Source organism: Stylophora pistillata, chromosome 6 (assembly GCF_964205215.1).
Source record: "Stylophora pistillata chromosome 6, jaStyPist1.2, whole genome shotgun sequence".
NCBI classification, from domain to species: domain Eukaryota; kingdom Metazoa; phylum Cnidaria; class Anthozoa; order Scleractinia; family Pocilloporidae; genus Stylophora; species Stylophora pistillata.
In genome coordinates, this window is record NC_142524.1 from 7461583 (window position 1) to 7483606 (window position 22024).

Consider the following 22024-nt stretch of genomic DNA (forward strand, 5'->3'; position numbering starts at 1 on the left):
TTAATTTTTTCTATTGTTTTTATTTATCAAATTTACCAAATGAAGCTTAATTTAAAATGTTACACTCTTTCTGCCTGGTAAAAAATAATTGTATCTAGTTTATTCCTTGATCGTCCCAACGTGTCTCAGCCTGAAAATCGTACTCAATTCTAATCTGAAATCGGTGTGTTTCCAAAGATGGCGTGATATAATTTAACCCTCGTAGATTGCAAATTATAAATTAGTTCATAGATATATTTACTCTCCTTTTAGCAAATAATGACATTTCTCTGGGTGAACATCATCTTTGGATTGTTCTTTAAGCCAAGAGCTTGATTAAATATCTAATTCCTTAATTTAACGTCATAATCCTCCTGTGTTCGTCTTACAGTTAAGTTTTTTGGGGGTAACTGAATTCAACCGTGATCATTTTTATTTTGGGAACCCAAGAAGAACTCTAAATATGATAAATTAAAAAAAAACTTTAGAGAATTAAGAACGATATGTTAACGTATCGAAAACGAAGACAGCGGTAGTAGCCACCAAAAACATAACATGACAAAACCACAAACCAATAAACAGCAATTGCAAATCTAAAATTAGTTAAATCAGATTATGTTTTAACCATTTAACTCCTGTGAGTGATCAACATTCAACTTCCAGCTGTGATTCCGACAGGTTGTCCTGTAAAACAGGTTGTGGGATCAGACGTGGTAATCAGCTAGCGCCGGGGTGTCTTCGTGACATAACACCAAATTCTCTTGTTTACTTTGCAAGGAAATGTGTGGTAATCAGTTAGGAGATTAACTAATTAGATCTTGGAAGTTAAAGGGTTAGGGACCTCCATACGCTACCCATTTCTGACGACAGATTTTTCTGAGAAGTGCTTTCCATCATTCAACTTTTTAAACATTAAAATTCCCTACTGTTTAAATACTAATACACATTTGAACATTTGACTATTGAAAATGTTTAACCGCATGGCACGGAAGTGCTTGTCCACCGACACTTCCATAACTTCCCGAAGTTATCCGAAGGTGCACCGAGCGACTATGATCAGTTCCCGACCGGTTTAACTCAGAGGCTCAATATCCACCAAAAGATCGCCCGCATCTAAGTTCTGGTTCAATTTGACGGAAATCTTCGTCACCGTTCCGTCGATGGGAGCAGTCACGTTGGTCTCCATCTTCATGGCGCTGAGCACAACTAGAGGGGTTCCCTTCTTCACCACCTCGTTCTCTTTCGCTCGGATGCCGACAACTTTTCCCGGCATGGGGGCTCCGACGGATCCTTTGACGGACTTGTCGGCCTTCGGATGTCGCTCAAGTGTCTGAGAAAGGAGGAAGAAAAAAGAAAACAGCAGTGGTCAGACTGCAACAAGGGAAGTATTAGAAACAGTAATAATGATAATGACAATAGTATTAATATTAATAGTCACACTTATAATAATAAAAGATCTTCAACCGTTAACACAGGAATTTTTTTAATATGCAAAGGACCATTTGGGAGGCACGGGTTCGAGTTCTATCGACGCCTGAATGATGTTAGTGTAGAGAATTTGGTATTGAATCAAATAATAATTCCCTAATTGATATTTTTCTTTGTTCTCATCACTTGTCTGCTTGATATTGTATTGATATTGTAAGGAGAAATTCTGTCTTGGTCACTCATCGGAATTAAAGGGTAAGGGCTTCTTTTCTGCAATTTCTTCATCCTTGCGAGGGTCATGTCTCTATTCGGACTATGAAACTGTCGCTTAGGGGTGGTATTGTTGGTGCAGTTTTAACACCAGGGTGGTTTCAGGATTTGGTGCTTTCCATTGCCATGGTAACACTGATTTCTACAGAAATACAATTCCATTAGTCTTCACTCTTAGCAAAGAAGTGAACATTTCATGTCTACCCGACGATGAAAAGGTATTAAAAGTCTGGATAGGTATGGCCCACAAAAATAACAACGAAAAATGTGTACGCGAAAGAGAGCTTGTTTTCACGCTAAGGCAGTCAATACCTTGGTTACAGACTTGTCCTCCACCAATACTGTCCTCAGTTGTCCGTTCATCTCACAGAAGACTTCTCTTTGTCCATTCGGGTGCAAGTCACTGATGGCCAGTACTTTAATGTTCAAAACTTTTCCAGGCTCGATCGCTACTTGGAATTCTTCTCCGATTTCAGGGCCAGTGAAGAAGAGTCTGGTGGGAAGACCATCAACTGGACCAAACTCCTCCCTGAACACCATGTAATCATTGAAAACTTTGGGGTACAGAGCAGCGCTAAGTACGTCCTCGTCACGGATGGCATTTTCTCCTGCACAGAAACAAAAAAAAAAAAAAAAACGCGCGCTTAAGTTTATAGATATTCTACCGCTGTGATCAACGTGAAGGGCTGTGAGGTTTGAAAAGGAGGCTGAAGAAGTAAGGCGACAATTAGACCTGTAGTATTCTCCTTTCTCAGAAGCATGCATCACGACCATTGCCGTCAGACCGATGGTAGCACTAAGGTAGTCCGCACCACCCCAAACCCTGACCCTGATCACAGTTCAGACATTTCAGAAATTTTCTTTCCATTCAATCAAACTGAGGTACATAGATACACAAACACTATTAAAAATATACAGATAACTGCAAATTTTGAGATCTCTGACGTACCTTTTTGTTATTAAAGCACTTGCATGTTGGTACAAGCTTTCGTACTTACCGAATTCCTCTTGCAGTTTGCTTTTCAGTGCTTCAAAGTCAAGTGGCTCCAAAGATTCTCCAGGCCTGCCCTCGATGGTGGGGCGTCCCTTCAAAGCCTGCAGGGACAATAGAGGGCTTTCAATGAGGTTAACAGTAGATGGCATGTAAGCATTTGTAGACGGCCAGGTTAACGTGGAAGCCATGTTATTTCGTGAGATGACATGTAAGACTGAGAACTGTTCAGTCAAAATGTCCCACGCATTTCCACGAAGTTCGCATGAACCTTCAGAAAAATTTCTGAAAGTGGATTCGGTTCATACATCTAAACCGGTTATTTGTTAATTATGAATTCAGTACGGTTCTGTATGGTGCTTTATAAATTGAAAAAAAAACAAAAACAAAAACAAAAACAAACAAACAAACTTACAAAAATTGTTTACACTTTCTTTCCGGAAAGAATATTTGTAACGAGGACAGTGCGAGATACGAACAACTGAAAGCAGGTGAAGTGGCGATCTGGAAAAGAACTTGGTGCGCTTGAGCAAGCAATGGAGAAGAGAGTAATTTCTGGAAAAATATTAATTAATTAAAAAACCAAGGAGAGTTTTTCAATCTTAAGAGGCTGGTGATATTTTAGACTGTCGAAGAGCCGTCTAACCAAAAAAAAAAAAATCTGGCACCCATCTTTTGTCTCCAAGTGAACTTAAAAAAAACATATCAAATTTCGGCTCGATTTTTAAGTCTTTTGGGATATCCACGTCGGAAATGTTCTTATTGATTGAAGGCTACAAGCCTGGATTTTGTCAATAATCATTTTGACTTTGATCTTGCGATTGATATTTGGTCTTAGAAAGTAAAACTTGAATTTCGGCCCGCCTACTTCTTCAGAGATCTGGTGTCGAGCTACAATCGGAGAAAAGAGGAGATATACACAACATACACAGATGGTTCTGGATAATCGGTTGGTTCCCTTCCATTATGGCTGTAACAGGAAACGCAATTTGTGATTTGGCTCATAATGACAAGAAGACGAATACGAACTACAGCAAACTGGTTCGTTACATCCCTGGCTGCGGATTTCTTCATTGGTTTAGTTTTGTTCCCTACCCTATACACCTGCAAGATTCGATGGAGTTTGTGTTCGTCGCAAAAGGGTCACGTTATCACGATTCTGCTAAGTATTCTGTTGCACGCTTCGGTGGGGAATCTTTGCGCGATGATAATCGATTGTTACGTCACCATCGCGTTGCCTCTCAAGTACATCGTTTACATGACGCCAAAACGGACGCCAAGGCATGGATTTTCCCAGCAGTTGTGTGGATTCTTCACACAGTCATTGTAATGTATTTTAGTGCATCGGCCACCGTGTTTACTGCAACCGTCAGAAGAAAGTGCGTTCTTGAATTTCTTCCCATGATCCTCTTGACTTCAGCCACTATTCACATGCTCGTGATTGTTCGAAGGCATAAAAAAGAAACCTCTTCTCTCCTGGCCGATTTACCACATAATCGCCCCATCTCCGATGAAAACCGGAAACTTTTCCGACTGATTCCCGAAACGTCTTCGGCAATGGTTGTAGCAGTCTTGGTTTTCATCTTTGTTTTTTGTTACTCTATCGAAACTCACTTATTTTCTGTACAGTCTGCCCGTTAGCTTTGGTCGATGTCGTTTTGTTTTTCTTGCTATTAAACGCCGCGGCAAATCCTCTCGCTTACGCATTCTTAAAGAAGGAAATCAGGAGAGAGTTGGGAAGAGTTTTTAAAGCCAAATGCATTCACAGAAAAGTAATAAGGCATAATTAGTTCTTATTAACCGAGCGGGAGGTCTGTATGGGAGAATCTTGACCGACGTCGCCAGTACAGACCGAACGTAGTGAGATCTGTACCAGCGACCGAGGTCAAGATTCTCCCATACAGACCGACCTAGCTCGGTTAACAAGATATTTATTATATGGCTGTGTCTTATATGCCAATTTTTTTATATTCTTTGTACCTGTTTTTTTCTAGACCGGTCTAGATGCCGGTCTAGATGGGAAAATCTAGACCGCTTTCAATATTGATTTCAGCCAATCAAATTAGTGAATTCGGTAGTTCCCAGTCCTTGTGAGACACAGCCATATAATAAGAGACGGTAATATCCACAAAAACGTGTAAAACCCGTGATAACTAGTCAAAAAATATCGCGAAAAAGTTGATTGTCTCCGTAATGATAATTCATTTGTTAACCAATCTAATTATTATTTTCCTTTAAATACAACAAAGAAATAAGAGTTATATTTGTAAAGAGTACTTTTAATTTAAAGAACGCAAGTTCCAAAAGGTTCTTTGGACACAGGAAAGGCCTCGCTTTCAAGTGACATAGGAACCCGTTTTCTTTTACCAAAACAAAACGCTTTAAAAAAAGGTTCGATTTCAAACGAAGGGAATTAACTGACCTTTGTTCGAAGTGGCTCGGGAAAGCCGCCATGCGGTTGTCCCAAATAACCTTGCAAGAACTCCACCACTGACGAAGGGAAGTCAAGTTCATCGGCCTTGGCCAGCACATCGCGATCATCCAACTTATTCTGCACCATAAACTGGGCTAAATCGCCAACCACCTTGGAGGTTGGAGTCACCTGAGGAGAAATTATATCTCCTGTTAGTTTCTTGAAGTGGAGCCGTTTTTTGTTCTAGTTAGTATAGATATAAATGACGAACCAGTCAAGATTAACCATCTTCGAGCTTCTTGACTATACAATCTTCCGGAGCTTACAAAGAAGATTGAATCACTTGGTAAAGGATAACACCAAACAACTTTTTCGCTTTGATAAGGGTCGCTTCGGTTTTGTTTTGACACGGTGGCCAAGCTACCAGTCCAGTTAGCACGCTTGGTCACGGATCTTCGCTCTTTGTTCCTGGAAAAGTCACTTGCATTCTAAAGTTCTCTCTGCACCCAGCACCATATCTGATAGGTATCAGTAAACTCGAAGCCGGAAGGGGGTGGGACAAACTCGTTCCCATGGCCTCATCCTCAAGTAAGGGAAATGGTTATGGGAACGAGGTCGGGAGATGAAGGGGGGGAGGGGCGGGGCTTTAATCAGATCAGCATCCATACAGGGGAGGGGTAATACTCCTAGCCACTGCAAAAGATGACGAGATGGACTACCGTAATAATGGTGCACAAAGCTTCTACGGCATCAGCATTAAAATCGTTACTAAAGAAATTTATTTCCAAATCTTTCATCAAAAAACAGTTATACCTTCACTACATCACCCAGCAGTTCATTAGCCAGGGCATACTTCTTTTTAACGTCGGTAAACTGATCAGCCAGGCCGAGCGAGTAGGCCTGGAAGTGAAGATTGGTATACTGTCCCCCAGGGATCTCGTTTTCGTACACGTCAGCATTTCCGGTCTTCATGGTCACGGTGCTCTCAAATGGAGCGTACAAATTCCTCGCTCGTTCCCAGTACTCGCTGTACTCGTAGACACGTTCCAGTGGAATGCCTTCGTAAGAAAAAAAAAGATTTTAAGACTTGTGTCATGGAGTTGCTCGCACATTTCATACAGATAGCGCTCTCATTTCAGAAAGATCATATAGAGGGCTGAAATTCTAATAAGAAATATTTAATCAAGAGATGTTTAACTCAGTAAGATAAAACTTAGCTTTCTCCCGGTATAATGTTTTTTAGTTTCCTCACATTTGCACTTGTGCTAACCGTGCAGTTTTTACACGCCCACAGTATTCACCTTCTAAAAAGAGCCTCTATACGTTTGTCATCAACAATCTGTCGGTCTTCTCTATTATTTAAGGCTCCGGTTCGGCCGAGAAATTCGGTTTTGTTTTGACCTGGTTCACTTGTTGTAAGCTGTGTTTTGATTGGCTGTGTTCCCTAAGAGACGATTTTACCCTATATGAAATTCCCGCAGGACATCCAGCGTAGCAATAAAGTTGGTGGGTCTTTTTTATAATTACTATTTCTTCCCTCCTCTTTCTCAAGATTGAATTGTTATGCTGATGTGTTCTCAGGCAACATACTGAACTTACGAGATCAAATGGTACTGGCAGGAAACCCTTACATGATGCTCCTTTTTCATTTGAAAAAAAAAGTCTGCTTACAAGCCAAGTGGCCCATCAGACCTGCGCTTGACTCCGGTTTCCGTAGTATAAAGTAACTAGAAGTATTTCTACTCCCCCCTGGATGGGATGCCAGTCCATCACAGGGTTACCCCCCAGCATTAAATTTGCCGGTACCCATTGGAACACCCGGGTGAAGAGTGGCACTGTGAGAGTAAAGTGTCTTGCCTAAGAATACAACACAATGTTCCCAGCCAAGGCTCTAACCCAGACCACTCGATCAGGAGTCGAGCGCGCCGACTATGAGGCCACCGCGCAATTAAGCTAAGTATGAACTCTTCATGTTGTGATTCTAAAATCTTCAACAATACCTGTTTCCTTCTCTGAGTTTTCCAAAGCCGCAACAATGGCGCCCATGCTGGGCTGCGACGTCATGCCAGACATGGAGTCTACTGCAACGTCTACCACGTCGGCTCCAGCCTCCGTCGCGGCCAGCATGGAGGCTACACCTGCTCCAGCGGTATCATGGGTATGCACGTGAATGGGGAGCTTGGGGAACTGGGCTCGAAGGGAACCAATCAACAGTGTAGCAGCATTTGGTTTTAAAACTCCGGCCATGTCCTGTGATAAAGAATAAACAGGGACACGTTACGAGTTGAGCAGATACTGAGGAGAGGTCGCACTATATCATTAGGAAAAACAAACAAACAAAAAGAAAGAAAGAGAGAAAAACATAAGAGAAAGAAAGTAGAGAAACAGAAAGACCTTTATTCTCCTAAACTCAAAGCTACGTCTTATACTGGGAATAACTTAAGTATACTTTTTCATTAAAATTTACGCGGACGAGTAGCGTTCTTTCTGAAGACCATGACCTAGTTGGCCAAAGCCTATGTCGTGAAACAAGGGTAGATGTGAAAATCATTCAGTTTATTCTTTTAGTTCTTATGCAAACAAAACTCATTCGACACAAAAAACGGTTTGACCCACTGCCTCAGTTTGAAAATGCGAGCTGTTGTAATGGATAATTTGGCGAGGAAAGTAATGGCAAAATAAAACCTATGTAAAATAATGGCTTCTTTTAAGGCTAAAAGATGCAGTGATTACTACAAGCTTATTTGTTGAGCAAAACGAAAGTACAAATAAATGAATAAGTTATTCTTTCCCACCATACCTTGATACAGAGCACATGCGCACCAGAGCGTGCCAGTTCTGTTGCCAGGTTCATGTAGTAATCAATGTTATACTTTGTCTTCATTGGATTGGACACATCACCGGTGTAAGATATGGCAGCCTCAACCACTCCGCCAGCTGCACCAGCTGCTTCAATACCAAGCTTAAGGGGAAAAAAAATGGGCGTCAATCAGAGATGGAAGGAAGGCCAAATTCTCATGAGGAGTACCTGCTTTATTAACTCATACGTGTTACTGGTGAGGTAAAAAACGAACACAGCGTGAATTAAAAGTTTAATACAGTGCAGTGCTATAATATGTTTGAAACACGCAGTGGAACACGATTGAAAAGATATATTGATATGTTAAGGCCAAAGTTTAAAACGTGCTGTAGAAACATTACGAGAAATAATAGCCTCGGTACAGTACTAAAACTCTAATGAAGATCAGTAGAGGAGCATCTCCTGGTAGTACCAATGGAAAGGCCTTGGATTTGACACGAAACCCTCGTATCCCATTTTTCAAGGAGCGTGGGGCGTGGGGGAGGATTGCCTGCAATGGGCTAACATCCCTATGAGAAGCAAACAAACTTATAGTCGGTTCAAGCGGCATAATTTGTAGATATAATATTGTAGTTACCTGTAGGTTAGGCAGGTAGTTCAAAGAATCGAAAACCCTGAAAATGTCCATGCCGTTCTGGTGTGCCTTTTCACAGAACTTGAAAACTACGTTGTCGGGGTAACTGGTGTAACCCACTGCATTGGCCCCACGGAGGAGCATCTGAAACGGGATGTTGGGAACAGCTTCTCGCAGCTGCGCCAGACGATCCCAAGGACATTCGTACAGAAAGCGTAAAGCCACATCAAAGGTTGCACCTGTACATAGATTGAGGTTGGAAAGATGGTTGATATTGAGCTCGGTCGCCCGTAGAGAAAGAAGTCATTGTGTTTAGTTGCGTAATATTTAATTTTTTTCACTGTCGCTCACCCCCTCGGTACAAATTTCTTTCTCTCCCCAGCCTTCCGCTCCCATTAAAATCAGAGATGACGGCCATAATTTTCGGTCAGAAAATACCGAGCGCTCTCTCGCCAAAATTACGCCTGCACAGCAAGCTACTTAGTTACAAGCGTGTAACTAAGGGGAAAAAATATGAGCTCCCCAGAAGGATTAGGGATCCAGACCGCACTCTGATACTCTACCACTACTCTACCACTACTCTGCAGAGAACTTGATGTTGATCTAGCTTACTTCCCCAGCCCAAAAAGGACCTTAAACTGTATTCCTTCAGACCTAAATTTGTTGACTGCAACAAAAGCTGGCAGAAAGAGGTTTCGTAATTCTATGACAAAGTGCAATTTTCAAACAAGGGTCCAAATCAATCCCGCCTTGCATCGGTATCGCTTTACCTTGCTTTGTGATTGGTCTAGAAAACTAGCATCACCCTCTTAACCAATCAAATACAAATCTAAAACCAGTCGAGACTATGACACTCGCTTTTTCCCGCGCTTCAAGCAGATCACGTGTTTTCAAATTGAATTTTCATTGGCCCCTTGGAATTACTCTGGTATTTTTTTTTAACGACACTTGATCGAAATGCGCTCTGAGGGAAGCTAATTCAGACGCTGTATAAATTTCAAGATCGGTTATTTTACAACTACTGTCGCCATTAAGGATTTTCAATCTAGGCTCTCTTGCATATACACTGACCTCCCCAATTCTCCAAGCTGTAGGCATTGGCAAAGTAATGCGACACAAATGGGGCCACTTTAAGCATGTCATGAGTCCTCACTCGAGTGGCCAGCAGTGACTGATGAGCATCTCTAAATGTGGTATCGGTCAGCAGAAGCCTGTTGCTCTTTCGAACAGCGCTGGCAAAACCTTCTGGTCCTTGCTGTAATAAAATATCTCGGAATCCGCTCGGTTTCAGGTGGCCGTAAGAACCGGAATTGGACGTTTTGGGGATCTAGCAAAAGAGAAAGCTTCTTTCAGTACTAACAACCTGCAACTATTAATAACCCCGTGTAAAATAGCCTGATTGCAGGCGTTTGTGCGTGTTTTTCAAGCGTAAGACTCAGCGCGGCGAACATTCGATCGCTATATTGGACAGGTGAAAGAGTAGGGACGAGTGACAAAACTATAGGGGAGGAAGGGTATTTCTCACTCGTCCTAAATCTTCCACCCGTCCAATATGGCGACCGAATATTCGCACTTGAAAATACAAACTACCCCGTGCAAGCAGGCTACGAGTAAAACTCCCTGGCTGTGCTTTCTATATACAGTAGCCAACAAATCCATAAGGTAGTAAGTGCGGAACTCTAAAAATCTTAGGCTAAATTTGTGTTCAGTATACAAGCCATCACTCAGCCCGTTACAACTTGCGCATTAAGGCTCATACCTCGGGTGCTTCTGGGGCGTCCTTGGAAGGTTTCAAACCAGTAGCCAAAGGTGTGCACGGTCCGTTAACCATCACGTTTCCAAGATACTGGAGCAATTTTTGGGCTCGATTTTGACCCCATTCCACTTTGATCAAGTGAGGTCTATGGAGGATGAAATCTGTCTTGACAGCTCCTCCTAAAAACTCTTCTTCTTTAAGAACATTGATGATGAAAGGAATATTGGTCTGAAAACAAAACAAAGTCACTGCGTCAATTAAATTGACTCAGGCATATTTCGTCCTTCTAAGAGAGGCTAGTAGTTGAATTCTAGCCTCACGAGATACCGAGGCCGCTTTTTATGCGTAGTACATAAGCTTCCTCGCGGCAGTATTTCAAACGACAACAATCACGCAAGACTTTCTGCGCTCACAACGATAATTCAACGCTATTTTAGCTGCCCTCAGACCGTAATTATCAGCGTAAGTTAAACAGAATCCTAGGAAAGTGTGAGACTGGGACACGTGGCAAAGGCTGACGAGATTTTAAGATTGGAATCCCGGGCGTTTGACACGGAAAATTCTAGCTGTGTTTTTTTGTCCGCTAGTTAATCAGCTTTTGTGATATTTACTGAAACAATAATTCACCTTAACGTTGATGGAAGTGGTGGCTTAACTTCGGCGAATACAGTTGAACCTCTCCACAGCGGCCACCTTAAGGATAGAGGAAAGTGGCCAACTTGTGTAGAGGTGGCCGTTGTAGATGAATGCATGGACAGCCCTCCGGGACCAAAAAAAGTTACCGTTGTGGAGAGGTGGTCATTGTAAAGGGGTAGCCGTGAGTGGAGTAGTTGTTTAATTAAAGACAGAAAAATAATTCGTTAGCCATACCTTGACCCCTCTCACCCTAAACTCACGCAGCGCCCTCAGGAGTTTGGTTGCAGATTCTCTGTGAGTCGAACCTTTGCTGATAACTTTTGTTAGAAGTGAGTCGTAATGAGGAGAAACCACAGCCCCGGGAAACATAGAATTTCCATCCAGCCGAATTCCCATTCCTTCGCCTGTTCGGAAAACCTGCGAATAAACAGCAAAAATCGAGACGAGTGAAGCACGGTTAAAGTTACACAATGTGAATGGAAATCCTCTTTCCAAGTCCCTGAACCTTAAACAACCTCGAGCTCCATAATCAACATAGTAAATCTTCGGTTTTTTCCAGAGATATTCGACGATCTCCGTAGTCAACGTAATGCAATCTTCGCTTTCCGTAGTCAACGTCATGCGTCTTCGGCCATCTCTGAAAATCTTCGGCAAAAACCGTAATCACGGTGATACGATCTCTAAAACTCTCTGAAGATTTTTAGCAATCTCAATAATCAACGCAGAATGGTCTTTCAATTTATTCTCGGCTATCTCCGTGATCAAAATGATAAAATCTCCGAATTTCTGGTAATCTCCATCAATCTCCGTAGTCGACGAAGCACAATCTTTTCGGCAATCTCCGTAATCAACCTCACAAACCTTCGACAGTCTTCGTAAATCTCCGTAATCAACGCCGTAGAGCATAATTATGTACTTTATAAAAAAAGGAGCACTCCATAAAATCAGGGTTTCCCAACACTCTAATCCACGCAAAGTACATCAAAATGTTACCTCAATCCTTCCTGTATCCGGAGTGAAGTTATTAGCAGGATCTTCAGTTGTGATACGAGCTTGAATAGCTGAACCAGTCACCTTTATATCTTCTTGACGAAGTCCAATTTCCTCCAAGGATTTTCCTTCTGCCACATTGATTTGGGTTCTTACTAGGTCGACACTATAAATTCAAGAGAGGAAAATCATTTCAGCATTCAGACAGTGACCGTTTGGTCGCCATGGTGGGTAGATTAGCAGCAAAAGCCGCCAACTTAGCGGCCTGTGCTGTTGGAACACGAAGAAAGCTAGAAAGTTTTCATTTGTCGTGTTTATGGTTCAAAGTGATAATGAGATAAAATTTTCATCACAAGAAATTGATTTATCGTTGTCTTTCCTATTTTTTTTTTCGTTTACGTCACTGATACTCTCCTTCGCTGCCGCTGCTAAGTCTCGTCACGCAACGCACATTCTCCACCGCTCTCTCCTCTCCTTGGTGGGAGAGGGAGCGCGTTGCGTGACGAGACCAAACAAAGGCTGCAAAGGGGACACTGCTGGCCGTTTTGCTGGTTCTCTTGCTTACAAGAAAAGTTTCAAGTACGTCATGTAACAGTTCACAAGCCGTCTTTTCTATAAAAGAAGGGCCACACCCCCTTCCATCTCTCTTCGCTTCTAACCAGACTACAACCTCCCAGTAAACATCAGGAAAACCAAAAGCCAAAAGTTTACCCTGTAACTTCTTCCGTCACCGTGTGCTCCACTTGAAGACGGGCGTTGACTTCGATAAAGTAATGATTCCCTTGTGGATCCAGCAAGAATTCCACAGTCCCGGCATTCTGATAACCAACTGCTTTACACAGTTTGACAGCATCGCTGGTCATTTTGTCTCTGATTTCCCTTGGCAGTTCTGGAGCTGGAGCGATTTCTATAATCTTCTGATGACGTCTCTGCACTGAGCAGTCTCGTTCATAGAGGTGCACCACATTTCCGTAGGCATCACCCATCATCTGAACTTCTATGTGTCTTGGTTGTTCTGGATAAAAGAGAAAAAAAAAAAAAAAAAAAAAAAAAAAAAAAAAACGCTATATCCAAAACTATTGTTGTCACTGACTGCTAAAATTTGAAATCAATTTTTCCCACTGATTACGATACAATGTTGATCAGTCCTGGGAATATGATGTTACATTGTTCTAGACAATTTCCCTTGTTGTTAACTTAGTTGCTGACATTCTGCAATTATTGAGAAATGACTGTTTAACAGTATATCAACATTTCAATGAACAAAATTGTACAGTTTGTATGTGCACATTGATGCAATCAAATTTACTGGTATAACTCCTCTGTGAGACACAGTTGCATGTACCTACCAACAAATTTTTCAATAAACATTGAACCATCTCCAAAAGCAGCATATGCCTCATTGCTGGCCAAGTTAAAGAACTCCTCCACATCTTCCATTTTATAGATCACCCTCATGCCACGCCCACCTCCACCATATGCTGCCTTGGTGATGACAGGCAACCCATACTCCTCACAGAAGGCTTTAGCCTCTTCAGCAGTCTTGATTGGGTTTTCTGTGCCAGGAACCACAGGCACACCTGCATCTACTGCTACTTGCCGAGCTTCCACCTTGTCCCCCATCATTTTGACTATTGATGGGGAGGGGCCAATGAAAATTATACCATTTTTGACACAAGCTTCAGCAAAGTTGGCTCTCTCTGAGAGAAATCCATACCCTGGATGAATCGCATCAGCTTCAGTTTCCTAGCAAATAATTTAGAAGATAATGATTAAACACTTCATCCAATATTATACATATGTAGCTCTACTATTTTTGTTTTTTTTTTTTTTACCCTTTCTTAACCAAGAGTGAAATTCTCCTTTCAAAATTAATTCAATATCAAGCAGATAAGTGAAGAGAAAAAAGAAAACAATCACATTTAAGGGATTATCATGAGTTGATCCAATACCACATTCTCCAATTAAAATTCTTGAGAATTAAATGTCTGGCAGAAATGAAGGAGAATTACTTAATAATGAGATCTTGGGAGTGAAACGATTAAAAAAAAAATGTAAACTCACTCATCCTTTTACCTTTGCAATTTTGATTATTTCTGGAATATTTAAATAAGCTGCAACAGGAGGCATGCCTTTGCCAATGAGATAGGCTTCATCAGCCTTTTGTCTGTGCATAAGATTGGCATCTTGCTCTGAGTAAATAGCAACAGTCCTAATACCAGCCTCAGCAGAGGCACGAAAGACTCTGATCGCTATCTCGCCTCGATTGGCAACCAGGATTTTCTTTATTTCACTTCTTCGTGGCTCAGGTTTGTTAGTCTGGAAAAGTTTATTTCCTGCATGGAGATAGCGACATGTGGACCATAATCCACCACTGCTGGTAAACTGTTTTTGAATAATTTTCTTGAAATGTGGCGTGTGAATTCGTAACATTTTCCTAACAGTAATTCGACCAATCTCTTGACGCTGGTTTGGTGCTGGTTAGTTAACTAAAGCTTATCCTCCCTGAAAATTAAAAGTATATTACAAATTAAGTCATATCAAATATTATAATAATGAAGGATTTAATATATATAGCACCATATCCATTGGTTCACAGCTCTTAACAATGCTTTGCACTGGACTTTGGCCAGATTGCATAATGAGCAGTTAACAATATCTGAAGGAATTTTTGTAGATGCTCTCAATTTTGTAATCAAGGTCACACCACTACTCTTTACAAATGGGTTCTTTAACATCCCTTGCCCAAACATCCAGAGAAGATGACGGAGATGGGGCCTGTAGTTTATCATTCTTATCCGAAAAGACTAGGATGTCTAACCATTTCCAGATGTCAGAGCAAAGGCAGCACATTCTCCTCAGTGTTCAGATTCCATTATACAAAATTGAGACATCATAAGAGAGAGAGAACAGCTGCCCAAACACTTGGACATCATTTGTGCTCTAGAGAAACTGTTAATACCTTTTGTATCTTTCTTAGTTAAAATGATTTCTCATGTAAGCTAAACTATACTGCCAAACTGCATTTAAATCGTTAATTCATTCCTCAGTGTAATTATCAAACTATCTCAATCATTCTACATAAAACAACTACAAAAAAAGCCTTCATTAGAATCCAGATTTCTGATATCCCCCATTTAATTCCTAATATAAAACTCCAGATAACTCACACCAAAACTGCTTCCTTCTCTTAATCAAACACTGTAATTTTACTTAAGTACTTTAACCCCTTGTGACAACCAATTTCCCTTCCCTTGGGAGTTGAAAGACTGTTTTTTTTTTTTTTCCTAATGTCAAACATACTCATATTGGGCACACTAGGGAAAATTAAGAAAAGTTGTTTTAAACTGCCTAGGAAAGGACAGAAATAAGTCATTAAATATCAGTATAAAGACAGCCAATCAAAGTAACAAAGATTACACACTTAACAAATCAAGTGTACTCTCCTCGGGAATTAGATCTTTCCCAATCAGTCATGTTGCAATATGACACCCAGTTAGATTATCATATTGTAAAGATCTCAAAAGCTTGCTAAGACCTTGTTCATTATATTTGAGGATCAGTAAACATGTATATACAGCTGTAAATATGGTCAGTTATTGGATGACTACAGTAAAGGCACAAACATTGCAACCATGCACTTCAAACTTTACAAGACTCTTCTGGTTGACAGATGACAGGCTTGCTTCCCACAGGCAAGGTATGTCTTAGATTTCAACATAATATTATTTTCTGCAGACCAAGTCTGATTTTGCAAGACACAGACCGCAGTCATTGTGAAATCATTTGTTTTTTAATGTGACTTTTGGAGCGTTCTGCCGCAATGTAATATTTTTCGTTCTCTTAACTTTTTCGAATCAAGATCCAGTTTGTCTAATACTCAGTTTCAAATAATTTAGTTCCACGCCTAAAAATATGGGCAAGAACACTACGTCACTTCTAGTAAGATTTCGAATAAGCATGGCGAGGAGGTCTTGCGGCCATCCGAAGATTATCAAAAAACAGTTTTCCTAAGGATTTCTCTCCATGAAACAACATCAGCTATGTTTAAACATCTAAGTGACTTTCAGCTCGTTATTTATTAATCGTGTTCTTCAGTAATGTGATTTCATCGTGGCTAGATATCAATAATGTCACTTGGATATAGATCGAACGCTTAGAGGATTTCTTGTATCTGTCTAAACAAGCTTATACTTGATCAAGCACATTCGATAAAAAAATACAAATTGTTAATTAAAAAAAATTCAATTCTAGGAGTACAGCTATACAATTTGCCACGAACAAAAACAAGAGTGATTGTTAACAAATCCTAATTAAAAATGTACGAAGTTAAAAATCTAAACAAAACGAATGGTTTGTTCTCTGATAATTATTACAATATCTTCTCAGAAATTGCTTCGATTCTCGTACACGTATCAACTCGTGCTTTGGGGCCAAGGGTCAACGCATCTTATATTTATATATTAAGCTTGTTTCTTCTTTATAAACACATCGTTAATTACTAACCTGTGAGATCAAATCCTAGAAAGAAAATCTTTGATCAAAAGGAGATCATCCACTGCAGAAAAAGCGATCAAGAAATAATTACGTCAGGCCAAAGAAATAGTACCGCGGTTTGTCTTTTCTTTTCTAAATGCTAAATTATGTCACACTTGAGTTCCAGCGAGGGATGTACAACCAAGTGTACAAACAAAATTCACAAACGCATTATACGTAAAGGAAGAGAGCAATTCAGAACTTAGAACTATAGAGCTAGCTAGGGTTGTTTACCTTAAGAGTGAAGCCCCAAGACATAGCCACTATGTCAATGACAATTGACTGGCAGAAATGCTCCGTCATAAGTAAACTGTGCGATTATTCACGATTTGGTCACGCGTGCGCCCGCAATCAATCAGCAGGTCTTCGAGAGGTGTTCGAACTAACAACTCTAGCCTACCAAGCCTAGCCTGAGCTGCGTCGCAGACAGTCTAAACCGCCGGGGGTATGGACTATACCGGGGATTGTGTGACATGTCCGGCTGCAAAGCGGGCTAACCAAGCCTGCCACATGTTATGTCTGCATGCGTATATGATATCAAGAATTTGAAAGTCTGGCATGGTCCGAATCTATTTCGAAATTTTACAGTGAGTTTTCAAAACAAATCTTCATACATGCTTCTTTAGGTTCCCATGCAGATCAAAAGAAAAAACTTGGAATGTTTCGGACTAAGATTGTTGTTACTCCAGGTGACATTCTTTGTCGTGTCTGTTGTAGGATCATTCAGGATCCAAACGAGTTACATCGTGGCCTGAAAGTCATCAAATGATCTTGTGATATTGATAATATTGATAGGAAAAAATAGAAACAAAGGAAAAAAATCAGGTACTTTTTATTTCACTTAAATGATAAACCGCCTTCAATTTTGAAGGTTTTTAACCCAGAATAAGACACCAGGACAATCAAGCATGAAAACTCTCTTTTTTTATTTAATCACTTACTATAATCAGTTGTCCCTATACTTATTGATATTTCTATTCTTTTATTCACCTTCTCACTTATTTACTGCCGTTTTACAAATAATGATTTGTCTGTTTGTTTATTTGTTAGAGTAGCTCCTCCATTTGAGGTTGTCCTGTACTAGAGCCCAATCTCCCTCGACAAACAATTTTCAACATGGCGTTCACGCGTAGACATCCGATTAGATCTACAACATTTCTTCACCTGTCCCGTGTAGTTTCGATGATGTATTTCAGATAGATAAAGTTTAAATTCTGAGCCATGACGGAAGAATCGAGATTTTCCATTGTTTCACCAGAGTCGGTGAAACTGTACGCAGAAATTTGCGGCGTTCAGACTTTGACAGACGATCTTGCCAGCTCCTTGGCTGAGGATGTGACTTACAGACTTCGCGAGACGCTCCAGGTTTAAAAGGACATTCTCACTCCTTCCGTAAACTCGTGTATTGTTTTTATGTTTTTGTAAAGGTAGTATCATTTTAATCAGCTGAATATTTTATTTAAATTTCGCAGAGCGCCTCGCAGTTCATGAAACATGCTAAGCGTAGACGGCTGTCAAGCGAAGACTTCAACAAAGCGTTAGAAAAGAGTAGTACAGAGGTAAAATAAGGAATCTTATTTTATTCGACCTTGTATGAGAGATCATATTGGGTTATATTTAATCTCGCCCACGTTTTAGGAAGGTCTTTGAACCTCCAAGGTACGTGAGTGAGTTTGAATGTCTCAAAAGGCGCAGGGTAGGCTTTTTTGACCATTGTAGTCTTAAAGTGGATTATATGGGTATGTGTGTAAAGAAAATATTGTCTTTTCAATTAATCAAAATGAATAAAGAGAAATGGAGGCGCAGAGAGGTCATTCAAGCTAACTTTTGGGTAAATTTTTTAATTTTGTTTTTCCTTTGGCACTGATGCAAAGCTTGAATGTTACACTGTATATAAGGAAGCCTGATGGATTTGTAAACCTACAACCGTGCAGTGCAGCTTAAAAGCCAGATCTTAAAATGGGTATAGAGCTCAGAGAATAGGCCAGAACATGGCAGGGGATTCATTAAAAGTGGCTTACAGGCAGCCTACTGCCATTTACCACTTATCACTATCTGTTTAGCTTGAGAACAGGGTCTTGTGTTTTGGTTTTGCCTTAGGGCACTTCTCCAGCACAGCCACCTATTACCTCATTAGCAGGGTTCTTTTTGAAAAATAAAGGCAGATAGTTTGGAAAGAAACTGTTTGGGGCTGCATCGGTGGGAGTAACGAAATAATTTGGATATATCAACAAAGTTGAAATGGTAAATTGGCCACCCTAACGATTACAAAAGCTGACGTTTTGAGCGTTAGCCCTTCGTCGGAGTGAATAGAGGAATTGTAGGTTGTGTGTGCTTTTAAAGGCAGAAAATGGAGCTATGTTATTGGTGGGAAAACTACCTTTAAAAGCAGATACAACCCTCAATTCCCTTATTCACTCCAACGAAGGGCTAACGCTCGAAACGTCAGCTTTTGTAATGGTTATGGTGGCCAATTTACCATTTCACCTTTGTTGATATATCCAAATGATTTCTTTTTGAAAAAGGTGTTGAACCTCCCTGACAAAGACATAGGAAATGTCATGTTTTGGTGTGAAATAGGGTCATGACTTGAAGAAATGGCTTGTACATGTACAGCTCTTCAAAGAGATAATTTTGAGGTGTTCTTTGCCCTTAAAGTGTATCAGTATTTTGTACAAATGTTTACTTGTACATGCAAGAAACAGGCTGTAGTGTTGTTACCTTCTCCTTACACATTTTCATGTGATATTTTAATTTATTTACATAACTTATTTTGCATGTGTTTGTCTGGCCAGCCAATCTATGGTTACGGATCCATGGAGGACATGTTGTTTCGAAGTGCACCAACTAAAGATGGGGACATTTTCTTTGTTGAAAACAAGGAGATCAGTTTGCGAGAGCTGGCAATGAATGTGGTTATACCCACTGACCCCGGGCAGAGGAGTGTTAAAGGTAGAATCTCAGTCAGTTATTTTGGTCAGTTCTTTCAATAGCACTTAAAATAGCAGAAAAAATTCTTGTTCATGCACTGTCAAATTAGCTTCATGGTTTTAAGTAGTGTAACATTTTTTCACTTTATTTCAGTCCTTATAATCTTTATTTTACATGATAGCAAATCTTGGTTATTTTCATGGGAATAGAAATATCCTTCATATTTAAAATTACTTATATTTTGTGTTCTTGCTTACACTTTTAACTGATCTTAAAAGGAGTCAGGGGCTATGATTTTTTATTATTGCAGCAAATTGGTTGTCTGCTGAGGGTACAGCACCTGCTGGAAGTTATGCTCAACCAAGTATGGGTAAGTTTATACTGGTCAAACTTATCGTAAGAAAAGGGTGCACTTGCTTACAACTGCATCTTTAAACTTGAGTTGTTTCATCTATGTTACTTTAGGGCGAGTTAACAGTGATGGAGGCACTGTCCAGCGTCCCCTCTCTCAGGTGATTGACTTCATATTTTCGTTTTTAGTACACAGTTTTTTTCATTGTAATTGTAAGAGTTTTCAGTTTTTATTTTGTCAGCCTGTATATCTGTCCTTACTTATTTGAATGAGCATATACTTAAAGGTAATTTTTTTAGCTTAAAAAATTCTTTCAAACCCTTGCTTTAAATCTAAACTCAGCTTGTCACTCAGTGTCTTTGAACATAAAAAAAGGCACTCTTCAAAGAAATACCCTATCGCCGCCCTGCCATTTAACACTGGATTGAAATTCATGCCAACATCTCTTGTATTCATGTAGACTATGTGGTAATTTGTTATTGTTTGGCAAAAGATCACGTTCAACACTTATTTATGTCTGACTGTAGCTGCTATCTTCTGTCTAGGAGTATTATACACTGTAAGCACCTTAAAAATCCTCAGGGAGACCAAGCAAAATGCACTTGGGTTAGTTACATCTTTTGCCATACTCCCCCAAGCAGGACCATTACAGCATGTTGCAGCAGTGTTTAGTCCCACGGGTGACATAGGGCACCAAGTTCATTTTTAATCAGTTTAGACTGTTCACAGTGTACCTTTTTTTAAAAATAATCTTTCTGGCTTTCTCCCAATAGGTGTGTTTGAGTTACTATGAGCAGATAACAAAGGCAGTTTTGGGTGATGATGAACAATGCAACAGAGTAAGAATTTAACTCTTTTACTCTCATGAGTGATCAAGACAGAATTTCTCCTTACAATATCAATACAATATCAAGCAGACAAGTGATGAGAATAAAGAAAAATATAAATAAGGGGATCGTCAGTTGATCCTTTACCAAACTCTCCAAACTAACATCATAAGAATTGTGCGGCGGGCAGTAAGGAGACTTGCTAATTAGATCTCAGGATTGAAAGGGTTAATTAACTGAGTTTAAAATACTTTTTGCTAATCTTGATTCAGTTGGAAAGACTTTTATGTTCATCACTTGTGAAAGTTCAAAGTTAAAAAAAAAGATTTATTATAGAATTTGATTTTTTTCTACATGTATTTTTCCCCTGACAGGTGGCTCTGAGGGATCTGAAAACAAATCCAAAAATCTCTTCCTTACTGGCATATTTTGTGAACTTTGTTGCATCGGGGGTAAGTCTGAGTGGAATATAGGCATGTTACGTCAAAACCTTTGCCTATTTTGTTTAGCAAAAACTGCCTGCCAGATGCTTAAAAAATCAATTTAACTAAATTTCTTCCAATAAATTATTTTATTGGGATGTACACATTCTAAAGCAAGGCTGAGTTTTATGTTCATTGACGGTCCATGTAATGATGTACTTTTCAGGTGAAGATCTACAGCCATGACTTGATGCAAGTAAGCAAGTTGTTGAGTATGGTCAACTCACTGATTGACAATTCATCGCTATTCCTTGAGCCTCATGTAAGCAAATTTTCATTGTATTTATTACCATAAAAGTTTAACTGAATTAGCACTCATCTTTCAAACATGTCTGGTTAAAATTTAAGACTTCTCATTTATGAGTTTTATATATTTTCAAATGCTTTTCAGCTATGTCTTTCAAATGCATCTTGCCCTTGGCTCATGATTTATAAGGTTTAGCTTTATCACATTATAGAGCACAGAAAAATGTTTTCTATTGCTTAAATAAAGTATATATTATAGATGAAATAAAGCAAGTTCTACTAAATTAATAGTATTCTTCATTATGTACATGTACACTCATTTGAACTGCAGGTTATTCAACTGGTGACAGCAGTCATGTATTGTCTGCTTGAGTCTTTAGCTGCTTCTCTGAACCCAAAAAACGACCACTGGAAAAAAAAATGTTTTCTATTGCTTAAATAAAGTATATAGTATAGATGAAATAAAGCAAGTTCTGCTAAATTAATAGTATTCTTCATTATGTACATGTACACTCATTTGAACTGCAGGTTATTCAACTGGTGACAGCAGTCATGTATTGTCTGCTTGAGTCTCTAGCTGCTTCTCTGAACCCAAAAAACGACCACTGGGGATTGAGGGATGAAGCAGCTTCCATTCTGGCTCGCATTAGCAGGTAGACAGACGTGCATTATACAATAGTATAAGGTTATTGCATTATGCATCCTTAGTTGATTTAATGCAGCATATGCTTATCCACATTTCAAAAGGCACTA

General features: G+C 39.8%; 2 protein-coding genes across 4 annotated transcripts in view; one reads left to right on the forward strand and one right to left on the reverse strand.

Annotated features, from left to right (window-relative positions):
- Positions 1–16804, reverse strand: LOC111342608 (pyruvate carboxylase, mitochondrial). Its single transcript, XM_022950050.2, has 17 exons — positions 16668–16804; positions 16404–16455; positions 13974–14402; positions 13247–13643; positions 12609–12912; positions 11901–12063; positions 11142–11324; positions 10275–10499; positions 9587–9842; positions 8519–8754; positions 7882–8043; positions 7082–7331; positions 5895–6139; positions 5091–5270; positions 2676–2772; positions 1990–2285; positions 1–1309 (listed from the first exon to the last, which is right to left on the reverse strand). Exons 3-17 carry the CDS (start codon positions 14328–14330, stop codon positions 1052–1054), a joined length of 3609 nt encoding a protein of 1202 aa, XP_022805785.2. The 5' UTR covers positions 14331–14402; positions 16404–16455; positions 16668–16804; the 3' UTR covers positions 1–1051.
- The window catches only part of LOC111343540 (TAF6-like RNA polymerase II p300/CBP-associated factor-associated factor 65 kDa subunit 6L), a 9926-nt gene continuing 3356 nt past the window's right edge, over positions 15455–22024 (forward strand). Inside the window, exons 1-9 of one of the 3 annotated variants that reach the window (XM_088725659.1) lie at positions 15455–15597; positions 17906–17992; positions 19229–19385; positions 19675–19734; positions 19830–19876; positions 20490–20555; positions 20918–20995; positions 21192–21287; positions 21800–21924. In XM_088725659.1, coding sequence (XP_088581785.1) covers positions 15571–15597; positions 17906–17992; positions 19229–19385; positions 19675–19734; positions 19830–19876; positions 20490–20555; positions 20918–20995; positions 21192–21287; positions 21800–21924 — 743 coding nt within the window. In that variant the 5' untranslated portion in view covers positions 15455–15570. Of the gene's footprint in view, positions 15598–16798; positions 17021–17327; positions 17799–17905; positions 17993–19228; positions 19386–19674; positions 19735–19829; positions 19877–20489; positions 20556–20917; positions 20996–21191; positions 21288–21799; positions 21925–22024 lie in introns of those variants that run through there. The other 2 variants (XM_088725658.1, XM_088725657.1) reach the window with 2 other exon arrangements.

Bases quoted from the DNA above. Each gene is read 5' to 3' on its own strand.
- LOC111342608 (XM_022950050.2), bottom strand. From the start codon at position 14,330: ATGTTACGAATTCACACGCCACATTTCAAGAAAATTATTCAAAAACAG. The intron at 12,913-13,246 runs GTAGGTACATGC...TCTTTTATCCAG, and splicing joins GTTTATTGAAAAATTTGTTG to AACAACCAAGACACATAGAA. The intron at 6,140-7,081 runs GTATTGTTGAAG...TTTCTTACGAAG, and splicing joins AAACTCAGAGAAGGAAACAG to GCATTCCACTGGAACGTGTC.